Source organism: Astatotilapia calliptera, chromosome 5 (genome assembly GCF_964374335.1).
Source record: "Astatotilapia calliptera chromosome 5, fAstCal68.1, whole genome shotgun sequence".
Classification (NCBI taxonomy): Eukaryota; Metazoa; Chordata; class Actinopteri; order Cichliformes; family Cichlidae; genus Astatotilapia; species Astatotilapia calliptera.
This window is the reverse complement of record NC_137426.1, coordinates 26,594,247-26,618,608: the sequence shown is the minus strand read 5'-3', so window position 1 is coordinate 26,618,608 and position 24,362 is coordinate 26,594,247. Positions and strand designations below refer to the sequence as shown.

The 24,362-nt window shown below is 41.5% G+C and overlaps 1 protein-coding gene across 2 annotated transcripts; it reads left to right on the top strand.

Moving 5' to 3' along the window:
• The first annotated feature begins 293 nt into the window (after positions 1-293).
• Positions 294-23,068, top strand: LOC113022754 (uncharacterized). 2 transcript variants are annotated; one of them, XM_080301394.1, is made up of 11 exons: positions 294-454; positions 2,406-4,193; positions 5,758-7,092; positions 7,216-8,056; positions 17,436-17,554; positions 17,939-18,029; positions 19,075-19,219; positions 19,317-19,444; positions 19,585-19,784; positions 19,896-19,981; positions 21,950-23,068. In XM_080301394.1, the coding sequence occupies exons 2-10, from the start codon at positions 2,416-2,418 to the stop codon at positions 19,969-19,971; spliced, it is 4,713 nt and encodes a 1,570-aa protein (XP_080157520.1). In that variant the 5' UTR covers positions 294-454; positions 2,406-2,415; the 3' UTR covers positions 19,972-19,981; positions 21,950-23,068. The 2 variants fall into 2 exon arrangements, with proteins under 2 accessions (XP_080157520.1, XP_026024289.2); XM_026168504.2 differs by having other exon boundaries at positions 5,758-8,056.
• Positions 23,069-24,362: the final 1,294 nt, after the last annotated feature.

Here is a 24,362-nt window from a genome sequence, read left to right as displayed (position 1 = left end):
TTTAATAATTTCAAAACTCGATAATATTTTTTCTTTGTGGATCCAAATGTGAAAGACTTTAACCAGCACTTCTTACTGTCAGCTCTGCTTTCATACTCAAACAAAAACATATATTTCAGCCAAACAACCTCTCCGGGCCCGACTCCTGTTAATGCACTTTTATTTTGAAGTGCACACACGCTTCTTCCGGTCTCCTGGTGTTTTCGCTGGAGGCAGCGTGGCTCGGACTGTGAGGCGGGTGGAGGGAGTGTCTGCTGGGTGTATGAGTTGGCTGACGTCTTGTTGGTGTGAATGAGCTGAAAACACACACACGTACACACACACACACACACACTTGGTCTGACAACAGCTCGGCAGGCGAGACGATCACGGGAAACGGAGGAACAGTTTTCTTTTATATCTTCTTCCCGCTTCCTTCCCCCCTTCCATCTTTATGACTTCGTGAAGACGAAAGGTAAACACACACTTGCACGCAAAAAGATTGAAAGAAAACTTTATAAAAAGCTAAGTGCTTATGTTGTTATCTTAATAATGGGAAGGGGTAAGTTTAGGGACAGGTGCACAACCTTTGTGACAGTGTAATGGGTGTTTTCCAAGCTTTGTGAAATAATTTGGCTGACCTACATCCTCATTATCAGTCCTCGCATCCTTACTTAAGAGCTGTGTCCAGAACACACAAGCTCGGATCACTCTTTCATTTCGCTTATATCGCCTTTCTTTGTCCACTTTGAGAGGACCCAGAGCCGGACACCGGCTCGGAGTTCACTATTGACGCGTCTACTAGTAACTTATTAACAACTCGAAATGAAACACAGGGATATAACGCTGGTTTAGCTGGTGAAGTCGTTTCGATTGGCTCTTTGAGACCAAACTGACGTCGAAGTAAGCGCGCTCTCACAGCATCACTGGGGAGAATAAATTGACCTAAACATAAAAACTAAAGGCAGCCAGTGTGGCCTTGACACGACAACGGGGGCACTAAAGGCAAACAGAGATAAAGAAAGTTAAAAGCCTGCAAGCAAAGTGCTACAGGAGACCGAGCTCTGCAGAAACCATCGAAAATAACTGACAAAAGCAAGGGCTGAAAGCCTTCTCTCCTCCAGAGTGTTTGTTTCTTAGGAATTTAGCTGCTGGGAAAATAGAGGAGGGGTAGAAACAAACTAGACACTTAAAAACAAAATTAAAAAAAATCATTGGGTGGTGCACACAGCTGTAGTCCAACCTGATTTCATTACACAATATCTTGCACACCTAGAGGTGTTGTGTTTAAGAAGTGTAGCAAAGAAGAAAAAAAGTAAATTGCATATCCCATGTAAAAATACCTAAGTGCACACATACTGAAAACTGCTGTTTGGAATCTAAACAGTTTATGCAAACCAGCTGCAGATTGATAACAATGCTCTATGAGCATTTTCTATTCTTTCTCAAGCTGTACTAGTTAGTGTTGAGAGTGTTAAAACTGCAGGGTGTGGAGTTACCGGTTTTAGTCTTACAGGACAAACCAGATGACATGCTGCACACAATGCCTGTGGTATTTAGTGTAGCAGATTTGGTCACATATTGTATTACTGTTATCTTTTTCACACGGTGTGTAAATTTGGCCCTTTTTTTGTGAGTGGGGAGGGAGGGAGGCCATTTCTGTTGGTCAAAGTGCTCATGTGACAGGTTGCTCAGGACAGTTGCAGTTTGTTTATCTTTTAGTGGTTTCAGATCAATGCCAGCTCCGGGTTTTGACTGTGCCAGAGTTGTAGATTGTATTATAGATGTATGGTACGGTTCACCAGGCCTGTTCCCTGCTTGCCTGTTTTGATCTTGATTACTTTTCCTTTCAGGTGTTCCCTCAATGCTTGGCACTTTCATCGTTGTGTAATACTTAACATTTGTAAATGTTATCACTTGGACCTGTTCAGAGCAGTTTATCTTGCTCATTCTCAATCAGTTAATTTTAGTTTCCCATTTTACGTACCACTAAACATCCTCAGTCAAGATGAGTCATCACACGCTGTCAGAGCTTCACTGTGTGTGAGAGTCTTACCATTTAACTATTTTAATTTTAGCTGGAGAAAAAGAGAAACAATCAAGGAAAGGTTCAGTGCATTTTATGTTATCAAAAGACCAAATCAAAGACTGAAACCTGAGGGAAAAAATATTAAAGCGAGTGGCAGGAAGACTTTTTTTTAAATAGTGGCTGATGTTTGTTCAGAATGATTGATTAGTTTCTCTTTGCTTCTGTAGTAGAGTAATGCACTTTAAAAAATCTAGACAAACCAGACCATTCCTGTCTTCTTTGTGACAACATAACCGACTGGCTTTTTCTGTTCTGAGTATGAAATGGGTTTTCATTAATGGAAATTTGGAGTTTGCTGTGGATAAACATGTTCTGTTCTTCACTCGTCCTGTTTCAGCAACTCGGCCATGGAGAGCTCCGTCGAGGCTTCCAAGACTAGGGTCATGTCGAAACCCAAGCCACCGCTGGCCCCCAAACCTGGCCTCGCTCCCAAGCCCTTCTCTTTGCAGAAGAATACCACCATCCGCTCCATTCATGCCCCAAAGACGCTCCCCGCTACGTCGAAAATTCAAAACTCAGAGCCTTTGACCCCTCGTGCTCAAAAAACATCTCAGCCGGCTGTCACCTCAAATGCCAAACCAGGCTCTCAAAGTGAGCTTCCCAAAAGTCACCCAACAACAACCAAAGCTAGTGAAGCAGGTAAAGAGGAAACTCGTGACTCTAGTGTAGGAAAAACAGCCTCACAAACCAGTCGGCCCGAAGAGACAAAGAAAACTGAGCTCGTCCAGAAAGACATCATCCAAACAAACGACAAAGCTTCTGGAGATGTTGCAACTAATTCAGAGCAGAACAACGGAAAAGCGAAGGAAGATGAAGCTCGAGCTTCTGTTGTCAAAATGCGGAATCACTCAGGTAGCGATGGAGCCTCTTCAACCGATGAAACATTTAGTTGGGGTGGTGCTAGGAAGCGTCTGTCCATGGAGCTCACCTCGAAGTTTGAGTCAGGCGGTCTTTCTCTGCCCCCCCAGCCTACCATAGCTATCTCCACACACAACACCAAACGTGATTCAAATAAGCCAGCATCTCCTGCTCCAGAGCAGAAGCAGGCATCTCCAGAGCCGAAGCAGGCATCTCCGGAGCCGAAGCAGGCATCGCCGGAGCAGAAGCAGGCATCTCCGGAGCCGAAGCAGGCATCGCCGGAGCAGAAGCAGGCATCGCCGGAGCCGAAGCAGGCATCTCCGGAGCCGAAGCAGGCATCTCCGGAGCCGAAGCAGGCATCGCCGGAGCAGAAGCAGGCATCTCCGGAGCAGAAGCAGGCATCGCCGGAGCCGAAGCAGGCATCTCCGGAGCCGAAGCAGGCATCGCCGGAGCAGAAACAGGCATCTCCGGAGCCGAAGCAGGCATCGCCGGAGCAGAAGCAGGCATCTCCGGAGCAGAAGCAGGCATCGCCGGAGCAGAAGCAGGCATCTCCGGAGCCGAAGCAGGCATCTCCGGAGCCGAAGCAGGCATCTCCGGAGCAGAAACAGGCATCTCCGGAGCAGAAGCAGGCATCTCCGGAGCAGAAGCAGGCATCTCCGGAGCAGAAACAGGCATCTCCGGAGCAGAAGCAGGCATCTCCGGAGCAGAAGCAGGCATCGCCGGAGCCGAAGCAGGCATCGCCGAAGCAGGCATCTCCGGAGCAGAAACAGGCATCTCCGGAGCCGAAGCAGGCATCTCCGGAGCAGAAGCAGGCATCTCCGGAGCAGAAGCAGGCATCTCCGGAGCCGAAGCAGGCATCTCCGGAGCCGAAGCAGGCATCGCCGGAGCCGAAGCAGGCATCTCCGGAGCCGAAGCAGGCATCGCCGGAGCCGAAGCAGGCATCGCCGGAGCCGAAGCAGGCATCGCCGGAGCCGAAGCAGGCATCGCCGGAGCCGAAGCAGGCATCTCCAGAGCCTTCAAACAGAGAGAGCGATGACGGTGGAGTGAAAGAGGACTACACCGGGGGAAACAGCATTAAAAACAGAATCAGTCAACTGTTTGACTCTGCGTCGAGGCCGGAGGCCATGCCGAAGAGGGATGAACCGGAAATCTTAACCGGTATAGGAGGGGTGAAGGAGCGCATCAAAAATTGGGCTGCAGAAACAACTTCTGAGGGTCCAAAGATGGAGAAGAAGCCTCCGGCTACATCCCGAGCACGCTCCAGAAGGTGAGTAAGGCTCTGCAGTTTGTGTGCAGTGACAAGATTAGACACAAAGAAAAGGAAGTGAGCATTCATTTGCAAGCACAGGTTCAAATCCCAAAGCCTATCTTCGTTGGTCAGATGTAGATGATTTATGACTTTGTGTCTAGGAAGCCTTAACCTTAAATGTGATTCATTTGTTGATTTGGGTGAGCAAATGTTGGATAAAAAACTTTTTATGTGGGTGTGTGATTGTATGTGGTTTCTCTTGATTTAGATTTTCTTTATGTTAGTGGTTTGGATTTACGAGGACATACAGGCATTTCTTATTTAGACAGAAAGCACGGCCCCAGTTTCTGGTTTCTGTGAGCAGCTGTAGCAAGAGTGCAAGTCTAGAACTGTTGAGGAAGGAAAGTTTGTGTTGCTCTCTTGATGCTCCTCCGTGTTCAGTGTGTTTGGAAAGTAATCCGGGCGTGGTAAATGAAAAATGCTGCTGCAGTATCGATGTTGCAGCCAGATTTATGTCCTTAAATAACCAAGGTTAGATAAGAAAGCAAACTAAGCTACCGAAGTGTGTGAGGTTTGAGATTAGACATCCAGCTGTCTGCACATAGCTTCAGGTATTTAGCCATTCCCTATAGTGGATGTTAATGGGATTTTAGTTGTGTTTGCTTACAGTTTCCTAAATAACATTTAGGGAAATGAATCTTTCAGAAAATCTGCATCTTGACTATATTTTTGAGAGTTTTCACTGTCAGAAGTTTTCAGTGGAACTACTACTCCATGTACTGAATACGCATTATTATCTCTGAAGCACTGCTGACTGTGTGGAAATGCCATCAAGACTATTTAAGTGACCAGTCACTGAGTGGATAAGTAAAAACCTTGTTTTTTTACTCATGTTGAAATCAGACCTTTTAAGTAAATGCTCACAATTTCCAGGTAATTTATGCTCTCACTGACAGCTGGATTAGATATATACCTCTCTTTGCCCTTATGCTGGGTGTCATAAATATGTCACATGCTTCCTGGATTCCTATGAGGCTGCCAGCAAACCAATGAAGACTCGTGGAAGTCACTGGTCTGAATAAGCATTAGATCCACTGCTCTCTGTAAAACTTTGTTAACATTAAAGTTGACTTTTTGTGTTGGTTAAAAGCGACGCGCAAGGTGTTATTTCGCGAACTTCCAGGGTGCAAATAGGCCGGTTCCCCCAGCGCTACACTAAGCTAAACATTTGCTTTGTATTTAATGTACAGACAGACGTACACACAGGGTGGTGTCAATCTTCTGTTGTAGGTCTAGGTCTAGTTGTTGTCTGTTACTTTCATGTTAATCTCTAGAAACAACCTACCAGAAGTTTTCTTGTTTGTGTTTGTAGTCATGTGGTATAGACCAATCACATTAGAGCAGGGTTTGCTGTTTTTTATCTGCCTACAAAATGACTGCTATATGTAACAGGACACCTAGCTATCAGCTCAGTGACTCTTGAATGTTGAGAACAAAAAGCCCCCAAAACAAAACAAGAACAAAACGTCATTAAAACTCTGTTGTTCACAATGAAAAGCTATGATTGCTCTCTCCTCCACAGCTTTGAGCCCGCAACTTCTCCAACAGAAGTGAAAACACCAAAAACTTCAAATCTCAGACTTTCTGCCGAAGAAATGCCGCAGAGTCCGACTGTGGACCTCCCGTCAAAGGTCTCTCCTGTTGAACAACCAACAAAGTCCCCAACAGAAATGCTAAAAGGTGTTCGAACTGAAAAGAAATCATCGGAAAGTGCTGCAGAGAGCCCACAAGAGGCGAACAAATCAACAGAGGTTGACGTCCAGTTGCGCACCCCTAACTTGAGTGAAGATGTACCAAAGAGGGACAATGTCAAACGTCGCTCTGTTCGCTTTGGCACCGTGCAGAGTGATGATGGTGGGCCTCCACTGATCCTAGGCTCGGATTCTGATTCTGACACTGAAGACGAAGAAGAAGGAGAAGAAGAAGAAGGAGAAGAAGAAGAAGGAGGAGAAGAAGAAGAAGAAGAAGAGGAGGAGGAGGAGGAGGAGGAGAGTCCTGGAGTTACAGCTGAAAAGAAAGTCCCTGATTTAGTGCCTGTCTATAAAAGAGTAGAAATTTTTCAGAAAAAACATGATGAGAGTCAACAGCAAGAAGAAGAAAGACTGAAACATCTGAAATTTGAAGAACAGCGGCGAGCAGAGGAGACGGAACAAGCAAGGCTTCAGCTAGAACAGGAGCAGAAAAGAGTGGAAGAAGAGAAGGAAAAAGAAAGGGAAAGACAGAGGGAAGAGCTCAGGCTTAAGGAAGAGGAGAGGGCAAGGCAGAAAGAGGAGCAAATTAAACAAGAGATGGAGGAGAAGGAAAGGGAGAGGCTAAAGGAAGAGGAGAGACTGAGGAAGGAAAGAGAAAGACAGAGACTAAAAGAAGCGCAAGAGAGAGATAAAGAGCTAAAGCTGAAACAGGAGGAGGATGAAGAGAGAAAAAGAAGGGAACAGGAGAGGAAAATCCAGCAGGAGAAAGAGGCAGAGATGGAGAGGAAGAGGCTGTTAGAAAAACAGAAAGAAGAGGAGAGAAAGGAAGAGGAAAGAAAGATGAAGATTGAGAAAGAAAAAATGGAGCTGGAAATGAAAATCCAGCAGGAGAAAGAGGCAGAGATGGAGAGGAAGAGGCTGTTAGAAAAACAGAAAGAAGAGGAGAGAAAGGAAGAGGAAAGGAGGCAGATTGAGAAAGAAAAACTGGAGTTGGAGATGAAAATCCAGCAGGAAAAAGAGGCAGAGATGGAGAGGAAGAGGCTGTTAGAAAAACAGAAAGAAGAGGAGAGAAGGGAAGAGGAAAGAAAGAGGAAGATTGAGAAAGAAAAACTGGAGCTGGAAATGAAAATCCAGCAGGAGAAAGAGGCAGAGATGGAGAGGAAGAGGCTGTTAGAAAAACAGAAAGAAGAGGAGAGAAAGGAAGAGGAAAGGAGGCAGATTGAGAAAGAAAAACTGGAGTTGGAGATGAAAATCCAGCAGGAAAAAGAGGCAGAGATGGAGAGGAAGAGGCTCATAGAAAAACAGAAAGAAGAGGAGAGAAGGGAAGAGGAAAGAAAGATGAAGATTGAGAAAGAAAGACTAGAGAAGCAGGAGCAGGAGAGAAAAATGCAAGAGGAACTGGAAAGAAGGCAGGCAGACCAACTCAAAGAAAAGCAAAGACTAGAGGACGAGAGAGAAACAAAGCAATCTGGGTTGAACAACATGCAAGAGGAGAGTTTGGTGCGCAGATCAAAGCCTCATCTAAACTATTTTGAATCTGAAGATTGGCCTCAGGAGTCAAAATCACCACATTCCCCCTCACCAAACACCTCTGGGCCCACAGAGAATCTGATGGATGTGGTTTATGATGACTTCTCGGTCAAACAGAATCCGATCAACATAGAATTTGATGATTTTTCAGTCAAACCGATAAAAGTGATCTCACGGCGTATAACAGAAAGCAGTCCAGTTTTCCGTAGTTGGGATGACTTTCTGGATATAGAGGAAGTGAAGGGACTGGTGCCTGTGGACGTCAAAACTGAGAGAGCCAAGGAAGACAAAATGGAAAAACCAGAGCAGTGTCCGAATACACCTCCTTTGCAGGAGAGAGAATGGGTGGAGGAGATAAAAGATGAGCCAGAAGAGGAGCAGCTCATCTCTCTAGACGTGAAGAAAGAGGAGCAGCTCATCTCTGTAGATGTAAAGAAAGAGGAGCAGCTCATCTCTCTAGACATGAAGAAAGAGGAGAAGCTCATCTCTGTAGATGTAAAGAAAGAGGAGCAGCTCATCTCTCTAGATGTGGAGGAGGAGGAAGAGGAGAAGGAGACAGAAACCGAGGATGAGGACGAGATGGAAGAAGACAACCAAGAGGTGAGCCCTATTTGGTTAGGTTCTAGCTATATTTGTATTTCTGTCACGCTTGATTAGATTTTTGTTTTGTGGACATCACTATGGTTATATGAAAGCTCCAACTGTTCACTTATGCAGAAAGGGTGAGGTTAGGAACAGAAGCAGGGGTGTGCACCACTAGTAAATGTGGTTATTTTGTCAATGAATCACATCAGCCAGGCAGCCATACACACCTCACCTGCACCAGCATTTTGCCATTCCTGTAAGACAAGGAGAGAAATATCTTGTCGTACTTGCTTCAGTGTGGTTAAGTCACAGCTTAAGAACTCATGACTGTGTTAGTGTGTGTGCGTGTACTTGTATTACTCATGTTAACACAGCTGGGGAGACTCCTTCATTTTAACTATCCTTATATAACTGCCTTATAAAGTAAGGCTGGGTCCAGGAAATGATACTGTTAATTCTCAGGGAAATTACTGTACTGTTTTCTGAAGGCAACATAAACATAAACATATCTCAATAGTACCCCCCCCCCCCCCCCGAAGTGATTACTTGTTTTATTACAGCGAGAAACATCAAAGAAGGCTAGGGCGAGGTAAACTGCTAATGTGCACGTTTCAATGTTTCTGCTCTTAAAATTACTGCCATTCATTGTGGTAAGCGCGAGATCAGAATAGAAGTGCGATGACAGTGCGAAGTTTTGACGGCAGAAAGATGGGTTACACTTCCTGTGTGTGTTTCCAGAAGCTGTCTATCTTCTGTGTCTTCTGCTTTCAGTTTGCAAGAAACATTTTTAAGTAGAAGCATCGCAAACATTTTAAAGACGCATGTTACGAGGAAGAAGGTTTGGTATGAATGTGTGGAGAGTGTAAGGCAGGTGTGTGTTACTTAAGAGTGTGCTGTGTGATGATGTGGGCCATAGGGCTATAACCCGTCAGATAATGGGTCATGTGTTTCTATTTCACACGTCTTGTCATATTACCACATTGCAAGCAAATTCGGTTGGTAGTGAAGATGTTAGTTTACACGATTATGTAATATGAAGTGCTGCCTAAAGGTGTAGTTCAGCGTTTTGCAAACAAAAGCATTTATATTCTCTTTTACTGAGAATTTTGTGAGGCAATTAACATTGAAGTTGTGTATGTAGCAAAAATAATGGCATCAGTTGCATAGTTTAACACAAAAGCTGGAAAGAAAGTTTTGTTTCTGCCTCCACTTTCCTGTCCACTCTGCACTACTGTGCTATCCATTAAAGAGAAGAGGCAAAGAAATGACAGTCATATCTTCTTCAGTCATAATGCTGAGTCATTATCAATAGATTTGGTATTGCACTTATCTAACCCTCAGTGTAAAAGTGATTAAAAGTGATTGAGTATTGAGTTGACATTCAGAGACAATGAAGTCGCAGAACAGCTGCAGTGCAAGACTGACGTCTGCAAATAAACATGATCACTTTACAGTTTGCAGTTTGAAGTTTTAGTTCGCCAAGTTTAGTTGTTCCAAAAATGCTTCGATGTGTTTGATTTCACATGTCTATGTGTCCTGTTTCACAACACGTGTGAGTTTGTCTTGCTGAAATAAGGTATATGATGCACTAATGCGTCACAGGTGCACAGACTGTCTCCTGATAAAATATCACATTTCGATTGGTCAGACCACAAACTGTTCCACTGCTCGTTAGTTCATAATAAGCGAGCTTGTGAACGCAGCTGCAATCTATGTTCGCTGACTGTTGGGTCATTCCATCTCAAATTTGCTCAGTCATCTCTGATTTACATAAAAGATTTATTGTCCAAAGTTTGAACATGTGTAATGAGTGCTGTGAAAGTTTAGTTTCATATATCAACTACTTTTCAGGATATATCTTTTGGAAAAAAAGGTTAGTCGACCCACTTTCAGGCACGTTTTTTGAAATCTGAGGCAGTGTTTGAACATGAATATTTGAAAAACTATTAAAGATGAAAGATTTTCTCAGTATCAAAATGAATCAGGATCTGTAATTTGGAATGGATACATTTGAAAAAAAGATAATTGGGTACTTAAAATATAAAGAGGCAATCTGTATGCTAACTGTGTGAATGAAGGCCGCAAGAATTGTAACTAATATGTATGAATATGCTACATTGTTGCGTTTTAATACCTGGAATAACCTGAATGATTAGCCTGCTTCAGAGCAGCAGGTCTTGAAATGGGTAGAGAAGGTCTCAGAGGTGAAAAATATGCACATATACCGGTACATTAAAATCATTTTTTTTGTATAATTTTGTTTTTGTTGTACAAATTATAATATTTGCTCAAGTCAGGATGAAAGTTGAGTGAAAGTAGCACTTTCTTTGTTTTTTTTCATGTTAAAAAGAGTTTTATATGTTTTATTTTACAGTATTATGATAAGTAACTATAAACCATTCAGACATTAGGACTACTTGTCTTTTGCAATGTGAGCTTTATTAGTGTGTGTGCTCAAATATAGGGCTTTACATATTTTCCATATTTTAACTACCTAATACTCACATTTTTGATGTATCTGGCCCAAATTACACATTGTAATTAATTTTCATGGTAAGATACATTTTCAGGCTTTTATCTTTTTAGATATTAGAATTTAAACATTGCTGCAAATTTCACTGGGCAAAAAAAATACATATTGAAAATATATTTCAATACGTATTTATAGCAATTATTACATATTCAAACGTTGTACCATGAAATTTTTATGCAAATCGGAGACTTTGGTTTGACATTGTTGTTTTCAGAGCTGCTCCTGAATCCATGTTGTGTTTTTCTCTAATGACTCATGAGAGAAACTTATTGTTATGCAATTTTATATTGTGAAATATTATTCTCACATAGCTGAACTGTTGCCTTAATAGTAGTGAACGGCTGCTATTCTTTGCACCTCACAGTTTTGTCTTAGATGGTCTTTTTTTAATCATTTATATTATTGCATACATTTTACCTGCATCAACCTTTTATGTTTTGTCTTTGTGTTACTTTTTGTTTGAATCTAAGTTTTTCTTTTCCTACTAACTTCTTAGACAGTGTCCAAACTTCTTCTTTTATAATTGAGATTGGAGGTGACAGGTCAAGTAGATAGCAAAGTGAACAGATGTTCAATTTTGACACAGCATTTAAAAAAAATAAAGGCAGCAAACCCAACAAATTCCAGGTGAACAGAGCAGAGCTGCACTTAATGAGAGCAGGGCTGCCAGAGATATGACATTTAAGACAGATGGGCTCACCGCCTGTTTGAACATGCAACATTTTTGCAGACTTAATGAAAACAGTGAACCAACCCTGGACTGTGAGTGTGTGTTTGCTCTGTCAGTGCTGTAGCAAGCAAACCTTACCATACATAACCTATGACATACAGGGCAATGTATGCAACCACTTGAGTGCTGTAAAGGGGCTTTGCTTGTCTGTCTGTGTGAGTACATTCTTATTTGCACCACTGAGTGGCGCTGCTGCTCTTTGACTTTGCACTTCCTCACTGTGTGCTGCAGAAATGGTGAACTTTATCTCATATAAGGCACCTGAAAATCAGCTAAAAGTAAAAGACCTCTGTAACACTAAACTATATGTTTTCATAAGTGTAATCGTTTGTTTTCTTCTTTTCTTTCCCTTTTGATGCAATAATGCCAACCTGAAAACTGACAAAAAGCTTTTCATTTTTAGACAAAGCATACTGGAGAAAATGTTTACTAGGCAAACACAAGGTGTGCAGCTGATCGTGCACCCTCAGTCAGGCTTCTGATTGAAAGAAAGATGAGCAGATGATGGCAGGATGTGATGGTAAGAAGAGCCTAGGTGCTGTGTGGTCAGCATGCCCTCTTTTGGGTCTCTCCAGCAGAGCAGGATGTGAGAATGACCATACATGGTGCCCCATGTCTGCTCTCATTTTCTGTCTCTGTCTCTCAATCTCTCCACCCTGTTTTGAGAGAGAGCCTGTCATCCCCCCTCCCTCACACACAAACACACTCTCTGGCACACAAAGAGGACGGTCTAATCCAGAGACAAGAAAGTTCACGTCTACTGTCTGTGTGTTTTCTGCTGCTTCATTTGCCTTTTCCTCTCACAAAAACCTGGCTCATTCATTGCCTGCATTTACCTACGGATGAGACCGGCAGAGGGAGGTACAGAAAGCACCTTGGCCCAGCCAGGCCGCACCTTTCCTACTTCCCTCGGGATTTTCCACATCCGAGCACAGACCTCCGCTTTGTGTTGACGTTCTGTGAAATCACTCAGGTCTGACGGTGATAAAGGGGTGATCTGTCTCTCTGTACTTGCCTTTGGATGTTTGGAGTGTCAGATGCTTCCCATGTGATTTTTTTTTTCTTCCTGTTTTTGTGAACTCGGAAGTACGTGGGTAGGTTTAGTCAAAGAGGTTTTAGTCAAAGAGATAAAAGGATGTAAATTGCCAACTTTAGACTGAAACCTTCGAAGCTCTTTTTGCTTCCCAAGTGACGACAGAGAGGAGTTTTTGAAGCAGGCTTCAGTCGGTTTGTCTTTTAAATCGATGCTTAATCAATGATGGGAAGCTCTTTCTTTAGGATGCCGCTGTCTCACATCAATCATAGTTAATGTGACAGTGGAATAGTGTCGTCACACTGCAAACACATGGCTGGCTGGACTATTTACTTCTTCACTGACGGCAAATTGTAGACTATTCCAGGAAGTTCGGGTAAGCTGAGTCGTAAAAATATGCAGAGAGAGGAAGCATCCATTTCAAATGACAGATGGACTACGTTTTGTCTTCTGTGATGTCAGAAAAGTTCTTTCTACAAAATATAACTTTTCCTGTGCATACCTTCTGAAATATCAACAGACAGCTGGATCGCAGAGCCAGCTTTCTGACTCACCCGCAAAATCCTTTCATCTCTAATAAAGTTGAACCTCAGTTTCTCTGTTGAACCGGTTCCCATGGTGACCCTGCTGTCAGTGCAGCCAGCTGTGTGAGCTTTTCAAGCATGCAGTACTTTGAAGGAAAACTGTCGGCCGCCCAGCTGCAGGTGGCGGGCTGGGTGGGCAGCCTACGTCGGTCCTTGCAAGGGGCTCTGGAGCTCGTGTGGGGCCAGGAGAAGCAGGAGGAGGAAGAGGATGATAAAGAAGATGAAGAAGAGGAAAGTGGAGATGAAGGAGGAAGGTTTCAGAGGGCCATGTCACCGCTCCGTAGCTTTGCCAGTCGCAGCAGGAGATCCCTGCATCGCTTCTCCATCAGAAGTCGCAAGACTTTGCAGAGGAAAGCCACTAAAACCTGTTCTGTAAGAGCTGACATACACAAAGCAGTAAAAATATACAGTTACAGTAACTATATTTAAAGGCTTTGCTGTCTAATTTCCATTATCATTGTGTGCAATGATCAAAGCCGAAGCTTTTAGGGCGAGTTTTGTTAGAAAATGCTTCAAAACTCCCTGTAACTTATTAGCCTGTTCAAAATTTCCATGGACATGGGTTAAAAGATAACCATGCAAATGTAAATAGGGAGTGCAGCACACAGTGGCAGTGTGTTTCAGGAAGGACAGAGATATCTGATGAAGTTTCCTGCTTGTATTTTCTTTTTTTTATCAGTGCGCAGTCACGGCCTTTCCCTCTCTGTCTGTGGTGTATGTGGGAGATAACGCGCCGGACAATAACAAAGTGTGACACACTTAGACAAGGTTTATCTAACTGTTGTTATTTATGGGTGTCAGCTCCATATCTGCATCTGCCTTTTGTTTGAGCTGGCCGCCTTTGGCTCACAGCCTAACCGTTCTTAGTTAATGCCTTTTTTTCTTCCTATTTCTATCATTGTATGTCATTACATCTCATTACATTATATTATAATAGATTATATTTGATTTTGCAAGCGATCCTTGCACATTTTTTGGAACCAAAAAACATTTTGTTTACACTATATTTAAGTATATAACATGTACATTTGTCTGTAACTTTATCATACATGTGGGTGCACAGGAGAAACAAAGATTATCTCTCCGGCTTAATTCCCTTAATCTGGTGATCTGTCGTTTTGATTCTTGTGGTGACACTCCTTCACAGTCGTTGTGAATCAGATTGTTCCTCATTAAGTTGTACTTTTATTCTCTCCACTTAGCTGCAAACAAGGTTCCTTATACATTCCAGTGACCATGACAAAAATGTTATGCAGGTAAACTATAATCAAGCAGACTCTGTCCTAACTTGTGCAGCACATCCTGCGCCCTCAGCAGCACATTTTATACTGGCAAACACAGAGGTAGTGCTTTTATCCTTTATAGTAGGTGTGCGTGCTACTTAGAAGTTCTTGTCCTAAATCTTCAAATGTTGCTAGATGAATTAAGCTGCACCCTCATGTTTTTAATATATTAGCAGTGGATCCAGTGAAAGATTTAGCTCATAAAAAAAATCCTCTTAATGTTAGGAAAGGGAGGATCGATGTCACTGCATCGCTTTTGCATCTAACAATGCAAATTTATGTTAGGCCGGATATTTATTGTAGAAACACACCTTTACAAAGTTAGTAAATGCTGAGAAAAACACTAGCTTGCCTGACCAATCAACAACAGGACTTGGTGGAAATTAAATTTCATCCCTGGTTCTTACAGTGCAAAAGTGCCCTTGTGCCCTAGATTCTACAGGCCCAGGGTTCCTTATTCACCAGATTTCTATAGCATATAACAAGAATCCGAAAAATGAATTCTGGATTTATTTAACCCTCAGAGATGTAAATCACTATAAGTGCTAAATCTTAATCTAACCCTGTGTTTTGTAGAAGGATAAAAGAGATTTCTTGGGTTTAAAAAAAAAAAAGAATATTCATTTAATTGATGATTGTCTAAGTTAGACTTAAGGTTAGGGTTGGAGTGATTGCTGAGTGCACCTCAGAGGGTTGATATGACATAGGTAAGGAATAAGACTGACCCAAGCATACCCAAGTTAAGTTACAGTGCCATGAAAAAATTTGCGACTTTTCTGACTCCTTCATTTTTTACACATTTGTGTAAAATGCTTAATTGTTTCATATTATCAAACAAATTAATTATTGGACAAAGATGAACTGAGTAAATGCAAAAGACCGTTTCCCAGGGGTGGGCAGCTTACCAAAATCACTCCAACACGCATCCAGGAGGTCACAAAAAAACCCCAGAACAACATCTACTTCACTTGCTGTAAATGATGGAGTCATGAACTCTGCTGTCTACCAGAAAATCCCAGAGGAGAATGTTCGGGTGTTAGTTTGTACCCTGGAGCTTAAACCGAGTTGAGTTATACACCAGGACGATGATCCGAATCACACCAGCACTTCTGAATGGCTTAAAAAACAAAAACAGAGTGAAGTATTTGGAGTGATGTAGTCAAAATTCAGACATAAAATGCGATTGAGATGCTTTGGCCTTAAAAACAACCTCAAAGAGGCTGTTCAAGCTTGAAAACCCTCCCTTGTGGCTGAATTAAAATAATTCTGCAGAGAAGAGTGGGGTAAAATTCCTCCACAGTGATGTGAAAGATTTATTGCCACTTATCATAAATGCTTGATTGCAGTTCTTTCTGCCAAGGGTGGCACAATCTGTTATTATGTTTGAGGGCAATGACTTTCTCATTGCACGGTATACAGAATATTGAACTGGGGAGCATAAAACAAAGAACAAAGAACCCTGAACGTAGGACATGGCAAATACTGGACTATAAATTTATGGCGTGGGGAACATCCCAGAAATTTCCCTTGGGAGTTGGTGGAGACCAAAGCAGAGATAAAAGGAGAGTACGGGAGTACTGGATACTTTTCCAGTTCACAAACGTATCTCTCATTTCTCTGCAATAGTTGCAATATCTTTGCTCAACTTCTAAACATGTTTCTAATATCTAATTTATTGAGCACTCCTTTAGCTATGGCCAAAGTAGGAAGACGAGGCCGTTCGTTTTGAATTTTTAAAACGGAGGAAACTGGCTCCATAGTGTGGCGGTTTACGCATTTGGTTGACAAGCTAAATTTTGCTGGTTCCGTTCCAGACAGAGATAAGAATCCCCTTTGGGGTTGCGGTCAAATCAAATGTGCAGAGCTACCCGCTGTGGTGCCCACTTGTGACGAGGGGTCATCCTAAAGTAACTTTTCTTTTTTGTCTCCAAATCACACGATACAATGCCTCACTGTTTCTTTTATCTCTTGCACAAATGTTTTTCTAACCTTTGCATACTTAAGATTCACCCAAACAGGAATAACTGCATATTTGAAAAATTCTTTTGTTTTCTTATTGAACTCAGCTGGGAAGCATTAGTCAACATTAGAACTTTGTGAGTGACAGCTGCAGCTCTGTGATAAAGGTGGCACAGACACGGGATAAATCGCATCGCAGAGGAAAGGCTTGTGTAAAAAAGCACTTTGTTTTTTCTCTGTATCTGAACATGGAGTGTAGTTATAGGAAAATCACTAGAAGCCTATTCATTTGTGCTGTGATGCTGCCAGATAACAGGCATTGTGCAAATGAAGCTGCCCTGAGCGTCCTGAGTAATAAATGGCCTCACAAAAGAGATGAGATGTTTACTCAACTGTTGTGTTGTATCCAGGTGACAGTGTCTGGCCATTCAGCACTGGGATGCGCCCCTCAACAAAATATGAAGCGAGCATACAGGAATGTTTTACGAGGAAGTGGTTGCTTTTGTTTGGAACATGTTTGCGTGCGTCCGTGTATGCTTGTGTGTGCGTGTGTAGTATAGCATGTGGGCGTGACATCATGAGTGTGCTTAGTTTGTCTCTGTTGAGGCATAAAGGTGTGTACGCCAGTGCGTGTGTGTCTGTGTGCGCATGTTCATGCCCCCGGTGTTCATTGAGGACAGCCCAGCCTCTGTGACCGGCTCATTAAAAGACGCATGCTTGGCTGGTCCTTTCTCTCTGTGTAGCTGGTGAGTTTTGGCTCAGCACACAGTTTAGTTTCTCCTTGTTTTAACTCTACAATTTAAAGTTCTTGTTCATAAATTTATATGACGTAGAGGATCATTTGGGTCGTTGAAAAAAAGGATTTTCAATCCATGAACAGAGCAATAGCTTAGAATTTAAGTTAAGGTATTCAGCCAAATATGTCATTTAGCAGGGAAGCATGATGGTGATCTGCCAGTTAGTACTGTTGACTCATAGAAGAAGGTCCTGGGTTCGAATCCACCATCTGGCCTTTCTGTGTGGAAGCTGCATGCGTTTCCCGTGTTTGTGCGGGTTTACTCCTTCCACAGTCCAAAGACATGCAGTTGGTGGGGTTAGGTTAATTGGTGATTCTAAATTACCCATGTTTCTCTGTCTTACTATAGGTTCTTTACTTTATATACTTGTTGTTTTGATTTTGGGTTATATGAATAAAATAGAATTGACGATTTCTCTGGTTTCTGCATGTGTTTTCCTTTTGAATTTGCCTGAAATTTTCTGTCCATCTCGCAGGATCAGACCAACAGTTTCTCCACAAAAAATGAAGACAAGGACACCGATGCTTTGATAGACTTTGGCCTTATTCATGACCAGCAGGATCCAGTCTGGGAACAAACACCTGAAAGAAACAGGTAGGAAATCATTTGCATTATTTAAAAAAATAAGTAGTTTGAGTTTTCGTTGTACTTGTATGACAATGTTAATCCTCAAGCCTTTAAAACGTTTCTATTTTTTTATTTGTTTGGCCAAATGTCATAATTTAGACTTCGGGAAAGTGTTTAGGAACAGAAATCTTGTGACAGCTTAACCGAATGCAGATGCACATTAAAATGTGCTGTCAGGCATTTGAAAGTTGAGCTCCCTGTGCCCCCTTGTGGTCAACAAAGTTAGGCACATATGCTTAATGGAGTGGTGAAATTAAAAACAAAAAAACAAATTGAAATGAGCCAAAAGCATTTTGGCAATGCCCTATGAACATTCTTCTTCAGCGTTGTTTACACTTTTGTTCTCTTCAGTCCACAGCCAGTCCCTGACGAAGTACCTGAAGTCTCATCTGAAGACACCGCCGATGATCTGAAAGAGCCAGAGTTTGCCCCTTTTCCCGAGGTTAGTGAGTTTTTAAATCTTCCCCTGTGCCATCAACCAAAAAAGGTGACATGGAATTCAGTTGTTACTTTTCAAACTTACTTTAGAAAATATCTGTTTGTGCTTGTGCCTTTCTGTAGTGTGAAGCATGGATAGATGGCAAGATAGATAGAAGCACAAAACAAAGATATCAATGACGTTTGTAACAGATAAACACTAACTCGTCATTGTGGAAATAATTTTATCAACTCCTGAAGAGAGTTATCAAGACAAAAACAAAACCAACTAAACTTTATACACGCTGCCTACATTCACATAGTTATAGATATGTACACGTAACATTGATAATGGAAAACAGTGGCATCCAGAAGACAAGAGTCAGAACTCAGCAAAACAGAAAACTTATTTACGGAGCCAATTCATCCTCATATTCACGTGATTTTTTCAATACAGTTGTGTGAACTTGTGCAGTGAGTCATTGGCTCTGTGCAGTCTTTCCACAGTGTTTTCTCTTCTCTCTCTCTTCTCCCAGCTTATTAAACATATAATTTTCTCTCTGTGCGTGACGTTTTTGTCTGGCTTGAAACAAATTCTGGGCGAAACTCCTGTCGTCTTGCTTTGTACACAATTTCGACTCAACCAGGTCACTAAATTGTTTTTTTTGTTTTTTTTGAGTGACGAAGAGTGACAGCTGATTGAAGCCAGTGTTATTAATTATTCTTATTGCTCTTTTATGTAATATTTATATTGGCTGTATATTTCTTTTGGATGTGTTTCCCCATACTTCTACACATTATGTCATAAAGGGAAGTTTGCAAGCACAGAGTGTGGTTTATGAAATCTTTGACTTTATACAGTGTCATAACTGATTTAAAATCTTTTTTTCTAATGTGTTCAATATGTGACTTCCAGAATATTATATAATTTATTATTTATTGTTACCTTAAGGAATTTAATTTCAGTTACTTTTTATATTTCTAATTATTTTCTAGTAATAAATAATGCACACTTGTGGCCAGTGCGTTTGCTTTTTATTGTTAGATTTTGTATATGTGTCTCTGTACAGAGCTCCACTCCTCTCCTTGACACCAGTGCACAAAGATCCAAGGCGGATCTGGGAAAGAGGCGTATTCGAACACGTCCGTCACGCAGGCTGACCGCAGGGTTAGCTCAGACGGAAACACAGGATTGGGGGACCCAGGACTCCACAGGTTATTAGAGTATCTGTAATGTTCTATGTGAAAGCGTCAGTGGTATAAAGACAGCTGACGATATCGAATTGTTTTGACTCGTGTCTGTGTTTTTCAGTTGAAAAAGAGACCGTTGCAAAAGAAAGGGAGTCAGATTCTGAGGAAGAACAGCCTAAACCCAAGGTAGTCTGTTCCCCGTCCCAGCGAGTGCCAGTGTTTCCTGGTATGAGTCCTGCAGGCTTGCTTGTAAGTTCTCAAAGCATTCAAGAACAACTTCAATTTATTTTAAATGTGTTTTTTTTATTAATAATATATGTAATATGATGCAAATGGGTCTTTCTTTTATTAAATTAAGTACTTATTTGTATTTATTTGCTTTTTTTAAGGCTCAACTTAAAAGGAAAACAGGTGGTGGAGGAACTGCAGTGAAAGAGGAAACCGTAGAAAGCAAAGCTAGCGAAGAGAAGGAACATCAAGATGAAGAAGTGGCACCATCTTCCGTGGAGCTCTCACATTCTCCTCGCACGCCTGCCCGTCTGGCTGGAGCTACACGGGTGCTGCCACTCATAGGCAACAAAGAAGAAGGGTAAGCAGAAAGAAGCGCTGCTCACCAAAACAAATATATATGTTGTGTAAATGATCCAGATATCTTTGGGGAAGATGACTGAAATATCGAAATATCGTCTGTGACATTCAGTGGTGCCTCCTCGCCTGCTTGGCTGAAAGAGCTGAAATCTAAGAAGCGTATGAGTCAGCACGGCAGTGACGCTTAGCCAGACTGAGGTGAGTGATTTAATATAATTAAAAAAGCTTGCCATGATTTTTGTATTTTACTTATATGCTAAAATATGATTCTGAGTATTATTTAAAAATGTAAAAACGTATTACTGTAGCTTTTAATATATAGATTTTTTTAGGTTACAGTACAGAAGTTCCTACATTGCTGTATGACTGTGGGGGAAATAATTATTTGATCACATGCAGAATTTGTAAGTTTGATCACTTGCAAAGACAAACACTTTTATGTTGGTTTAATTTTAGTGGAGAGAGACAGAGTATTAACCAATCAACCAATAATACAGAAAAAAAACCCTGCATTGCATAATAGTAACATGAAATGCTGAAATTTGGTAAAAGTAGTTGATCCCCCAAGCAAAACATGACTGAAGCCATTGCTAGCAAGCACACTGGTTAGATGTGTCTTGTAGTTGGTCACCAGGTTTGCACACATCTGAGGAGGGATTTCGGCCTACTCCCCTTTACAGAAACTTTAAAGAAAGACATGGCAAAGACATGCTCAGTTGGCTGTCTAGGCTGTTGCTTGGCAACTGGAAGCTTCAGCTTCCTCCACAGATTTACTGTCGCACTGGCGTCTGGAGATTGGCTAAACCACAAAATGACCTTAATGTGCTTCTTTTTTAGTCACTCCTTTGTTGCCTCGGCGGTATGTTTTGGGTCATTGTCATGCTTAAAGACCCATCCAAAACTCATCTTCAGTTTTCTGGCTGAAGAAAGGAAGTTTTCATCCAAGATTTTTCAGTACATGGCCCCATCCATTGGGCCTTCAGTGCAGTGAAATTGTCCTGTACTCTTAGCAGAAAAACAACCCCAAAGCATAATGTTTCCATCTCCATGCTTGACTGTGGGGATGGTGTTCTTTGGGTCAGTATTTCTCATGACAGGCCAAATGGCTCAATTTTAATTTCACATGACCACAGCACTTTCTCCCAAGCCTCTCTGAATCATTTAGATGTTCACTGGCAAACCTACGACAGGCCTGAACATGTGCCTTCTTGACCAGGTGGACCCCCACAGCCGCTACAGGATTGCAGTCCATTACGAGTATCTTACCACTGTGCTTGCTAAAGGGTTTCTCTACTAAGTAGAAGGACTAAGTCCTGTTTTTCTTGGTGATCAAATACTTATTTCATTCAGTGACATACATATGGGACTGCATGTTTGCGTGGGTTCTCTCCGGTTACTCCATCTTCCTCCCGCAGCCCTAAGACATGCAGTTAGTGAAGTTAGGTCTTTTTCTAGATTTTTGGTTGATATTCTGTCTCTCTCCATTAAAATGAAACTATCACAAAAAGTAGAGACTGTTGATTTCTTTGTGAGTAAAGTTAGTAATTAAGCAGGGGCTCAAATAATTATTTCCTTCAGTGTAGTTGTCAGTAGGGGGTAAAAGGGTTTTTTAATTACTTTTTCTTATCCAAAAAGTGATCTAATAGTCTTTTGTGCAAAAGGTTTCTTTGAATGACTTGTAGATTCATCAGCTGTTTTTCTGCTACTTCTAACCCTTTTATGACTGGTGCATTGCGTATAATTATAGGGCTTAACAGGATTGGCTGTAGATAAGCATGAACATTTTGACCTTTTTAACATTTGGCTTACTTTGCATTTTTTTCTAAGGCAGGCTATGACAAAACCGACAGCGAAGACAAAAAAAAACCCCAACGGGAAACAGGCCATTATCTTTGCTTTTTTTTTTTCTTCTATCACAATGAGAACCAGACACTGGGGGAAAACATTTTGTACCTAAATGTACTTTATTCTGCTTGATGTGCTTTTAACCTGCCTGTAAAATTAACCCTAACTCTCACAGGTTTTGACTAGCTTAGGGAGAATTATGGAAGTATAAAGGGCTTATGAACACACCAAACACACATTGTGTTACTGATGTTACCACATTATGAGTTTTATATATTCAATGCTTCCATTTGACCTTACTGCATCTTGTCCACCCTTTAGGAAACACCGTGCCATTGCCATTGAGCTCAGCTGCTGCTGCCGGCAGACATGACCGCTCCATCGTGTGCCCAGAGTGCCTTATTTTGTACCTTCACTGGGATGTTCACTTTTGCTGAACGCGCCTTTGAAATTGAATATAATGCCAAGTCTACGTGCCTGTGATGTTTTAATGCCAAGTACATGTTATATGAAATGTTGTTTAAGAAGCTCAGTGGAGAGCAAATACCCCAGTGTCATTTGGAGCAAAGTCATGGACTGTCTGCCTGGATTGTGTAAATTTGTAAGACTGTCATGTACTGACAGGGACTGATGACACTAGGCCTTTAGCAGGATATCTACATTCACACACACGCAGGCCTTTTTATAGTTGTGAGGACACTCGTTGATCACATTGCCTACCCGCTCTCCCAACCCAACTCTTGTCATGTTCTAAATCCAATTTTAACCGCATCATTATCATCAAGTGTGAACCCTCGAAGAGACCTTTGAGGCTCTGGATCCTCACAATGCAGAAGTTCCCTCACTGTGATTTAGAATTATTTTTTTTTTATCCTCATAAACACAGAAATACACGGATGAGGAAACACATGTGTACAGAATTACGAAATATAAATAATGCACCTTGTGTGTATTTAGTTTTAATTGTACAAAAATGCCTTTTATATTGTTTAACCGATCACAAAGCATCTCAAGTAAGGCTTGAAGCACTTTAAGAAAAGTTCTAGCAAATTACCGTCCAAACAGCAGTAGAGTAAAAACTGTAGTGACAGAATCCCGGGATTTTTTTGTGCCTTCTTCATTTTGTTACATCATTAGTGTCTATCTACTTTTTAAAACAAGATCTCACAAGGCTTAATTAAGTACTGCCTGATTTGTTTAACCCACCCACTAGCTGGTTAGAGCGTCAACAGTGGGCTGAGAGGATATTTCTGGGGTGCAATAACAGAGTCAGAAAAAAAACGTTTAAAGGAGAAAAATGCAATAATGTGCTGGAGGTTTTATGTGCCTTTTTAATGTTTAAGAATGAATGTCATCAAAATGGAATTCATTATTGATCAACTTACTGTATGTTAGTGGGAAATTGGGGGAATTTTATTAAAATGTTTTCTATGAAATGAAGTTGAGTGTATTATTTATTTGTTGGTTGATTGATTTATTTTGGACATTGAACTTCCTATTGCATGTATTCAGTGGCAGTAAAGCATAGATACATTAACTGGGCAATATATTAGGTACACCTTACTCATACTGGGTTGGACACCCTTTCCACCTTCAGAGCTACCTTAATCCTTTGTGGCATAGATTCAACCCAGGAGCTGGAAACATTCCTCAGAGATTTTGTCCATATTGTCATGATGGCATCAAACAGTTGCTAGATATTCAGCTGCTGCGCATCCATGATGTGAATCTCCCTTTCCACCACATCCCAAAGGAGCTCTATTGGAATGAGATGTGGTGATTGTGGAGGCCATTTGAGCACAATGAAATCACTGTCAGGTTCAAGAAATCACTTTGAGATAATCTGAGCTTTCTGTCACCTGTGTTATCCTGCTGGAAGCAGCCATCAGAAGATGGGTGTACTGTGATCATTAAGGGATAGACAGGGTCAACAACAATACTCAGGTGGACTGCGGTGTTTAAATAATTCTCTGTTGGTAGCAAAGGGTGCAGGAAAATATCCCTCCACATCATCACACCAGCAGCAGCCCAAACTATTGATATAAGCCCGGATGGATTCATGGTCTTATTTTGTTTATGCCAAATTCTCACTCTATGCTCTGAATGTTACTGCAGAAATCAAGACTGGGAAATGTTTTTCCAATTTTCCATTGTGCAATTCCAGTGAGCTTGTTTGAACTGTAGCCCCAGTTTCTTGTTCTTCGGTGATAGGAGTGGCACCCAGTGTGGTCCCGTCTGCTTTAAGGTTCAATGTGTCATTTGTTCAGAGATGGTCTTTTGTATACCTTGGTTGTAAAAAAATGGCTATTTAAGTTACTTTTTTCATCCTATCAGCTCAAAGCAGTTTGGTCATTGTCCTCTAACTTTTGGCATCAACCAGGAATTTTCACCCAGAGAACTGCAGCTCACTGGATATTTTCTTTTTTTTTTAAAACCATTCTCTGTAAACTCTAGAGATGGTTGTGTGTTAAATCCCAGTAGATCAGCACTTTCTGACATATTCAGACCAGCCCATCTGGTATTATGCCAGATTCAAAGTCAATTAAGTCATCCTTTATGCTCCATTCTGATTCTCAATTTGAACTTCAGGAGGCCGTCTTGACCACATGCCTAAATGCACTTTTTAATGCAGTTTCAGTGTCAATGTGATTGATTGCTTAGATAACAAGCAGTTGAATAGGTGTGCCTAAAAAGTGTTGAGTGACTTCTTCGATTGTGTTTTACAAATCCTTTT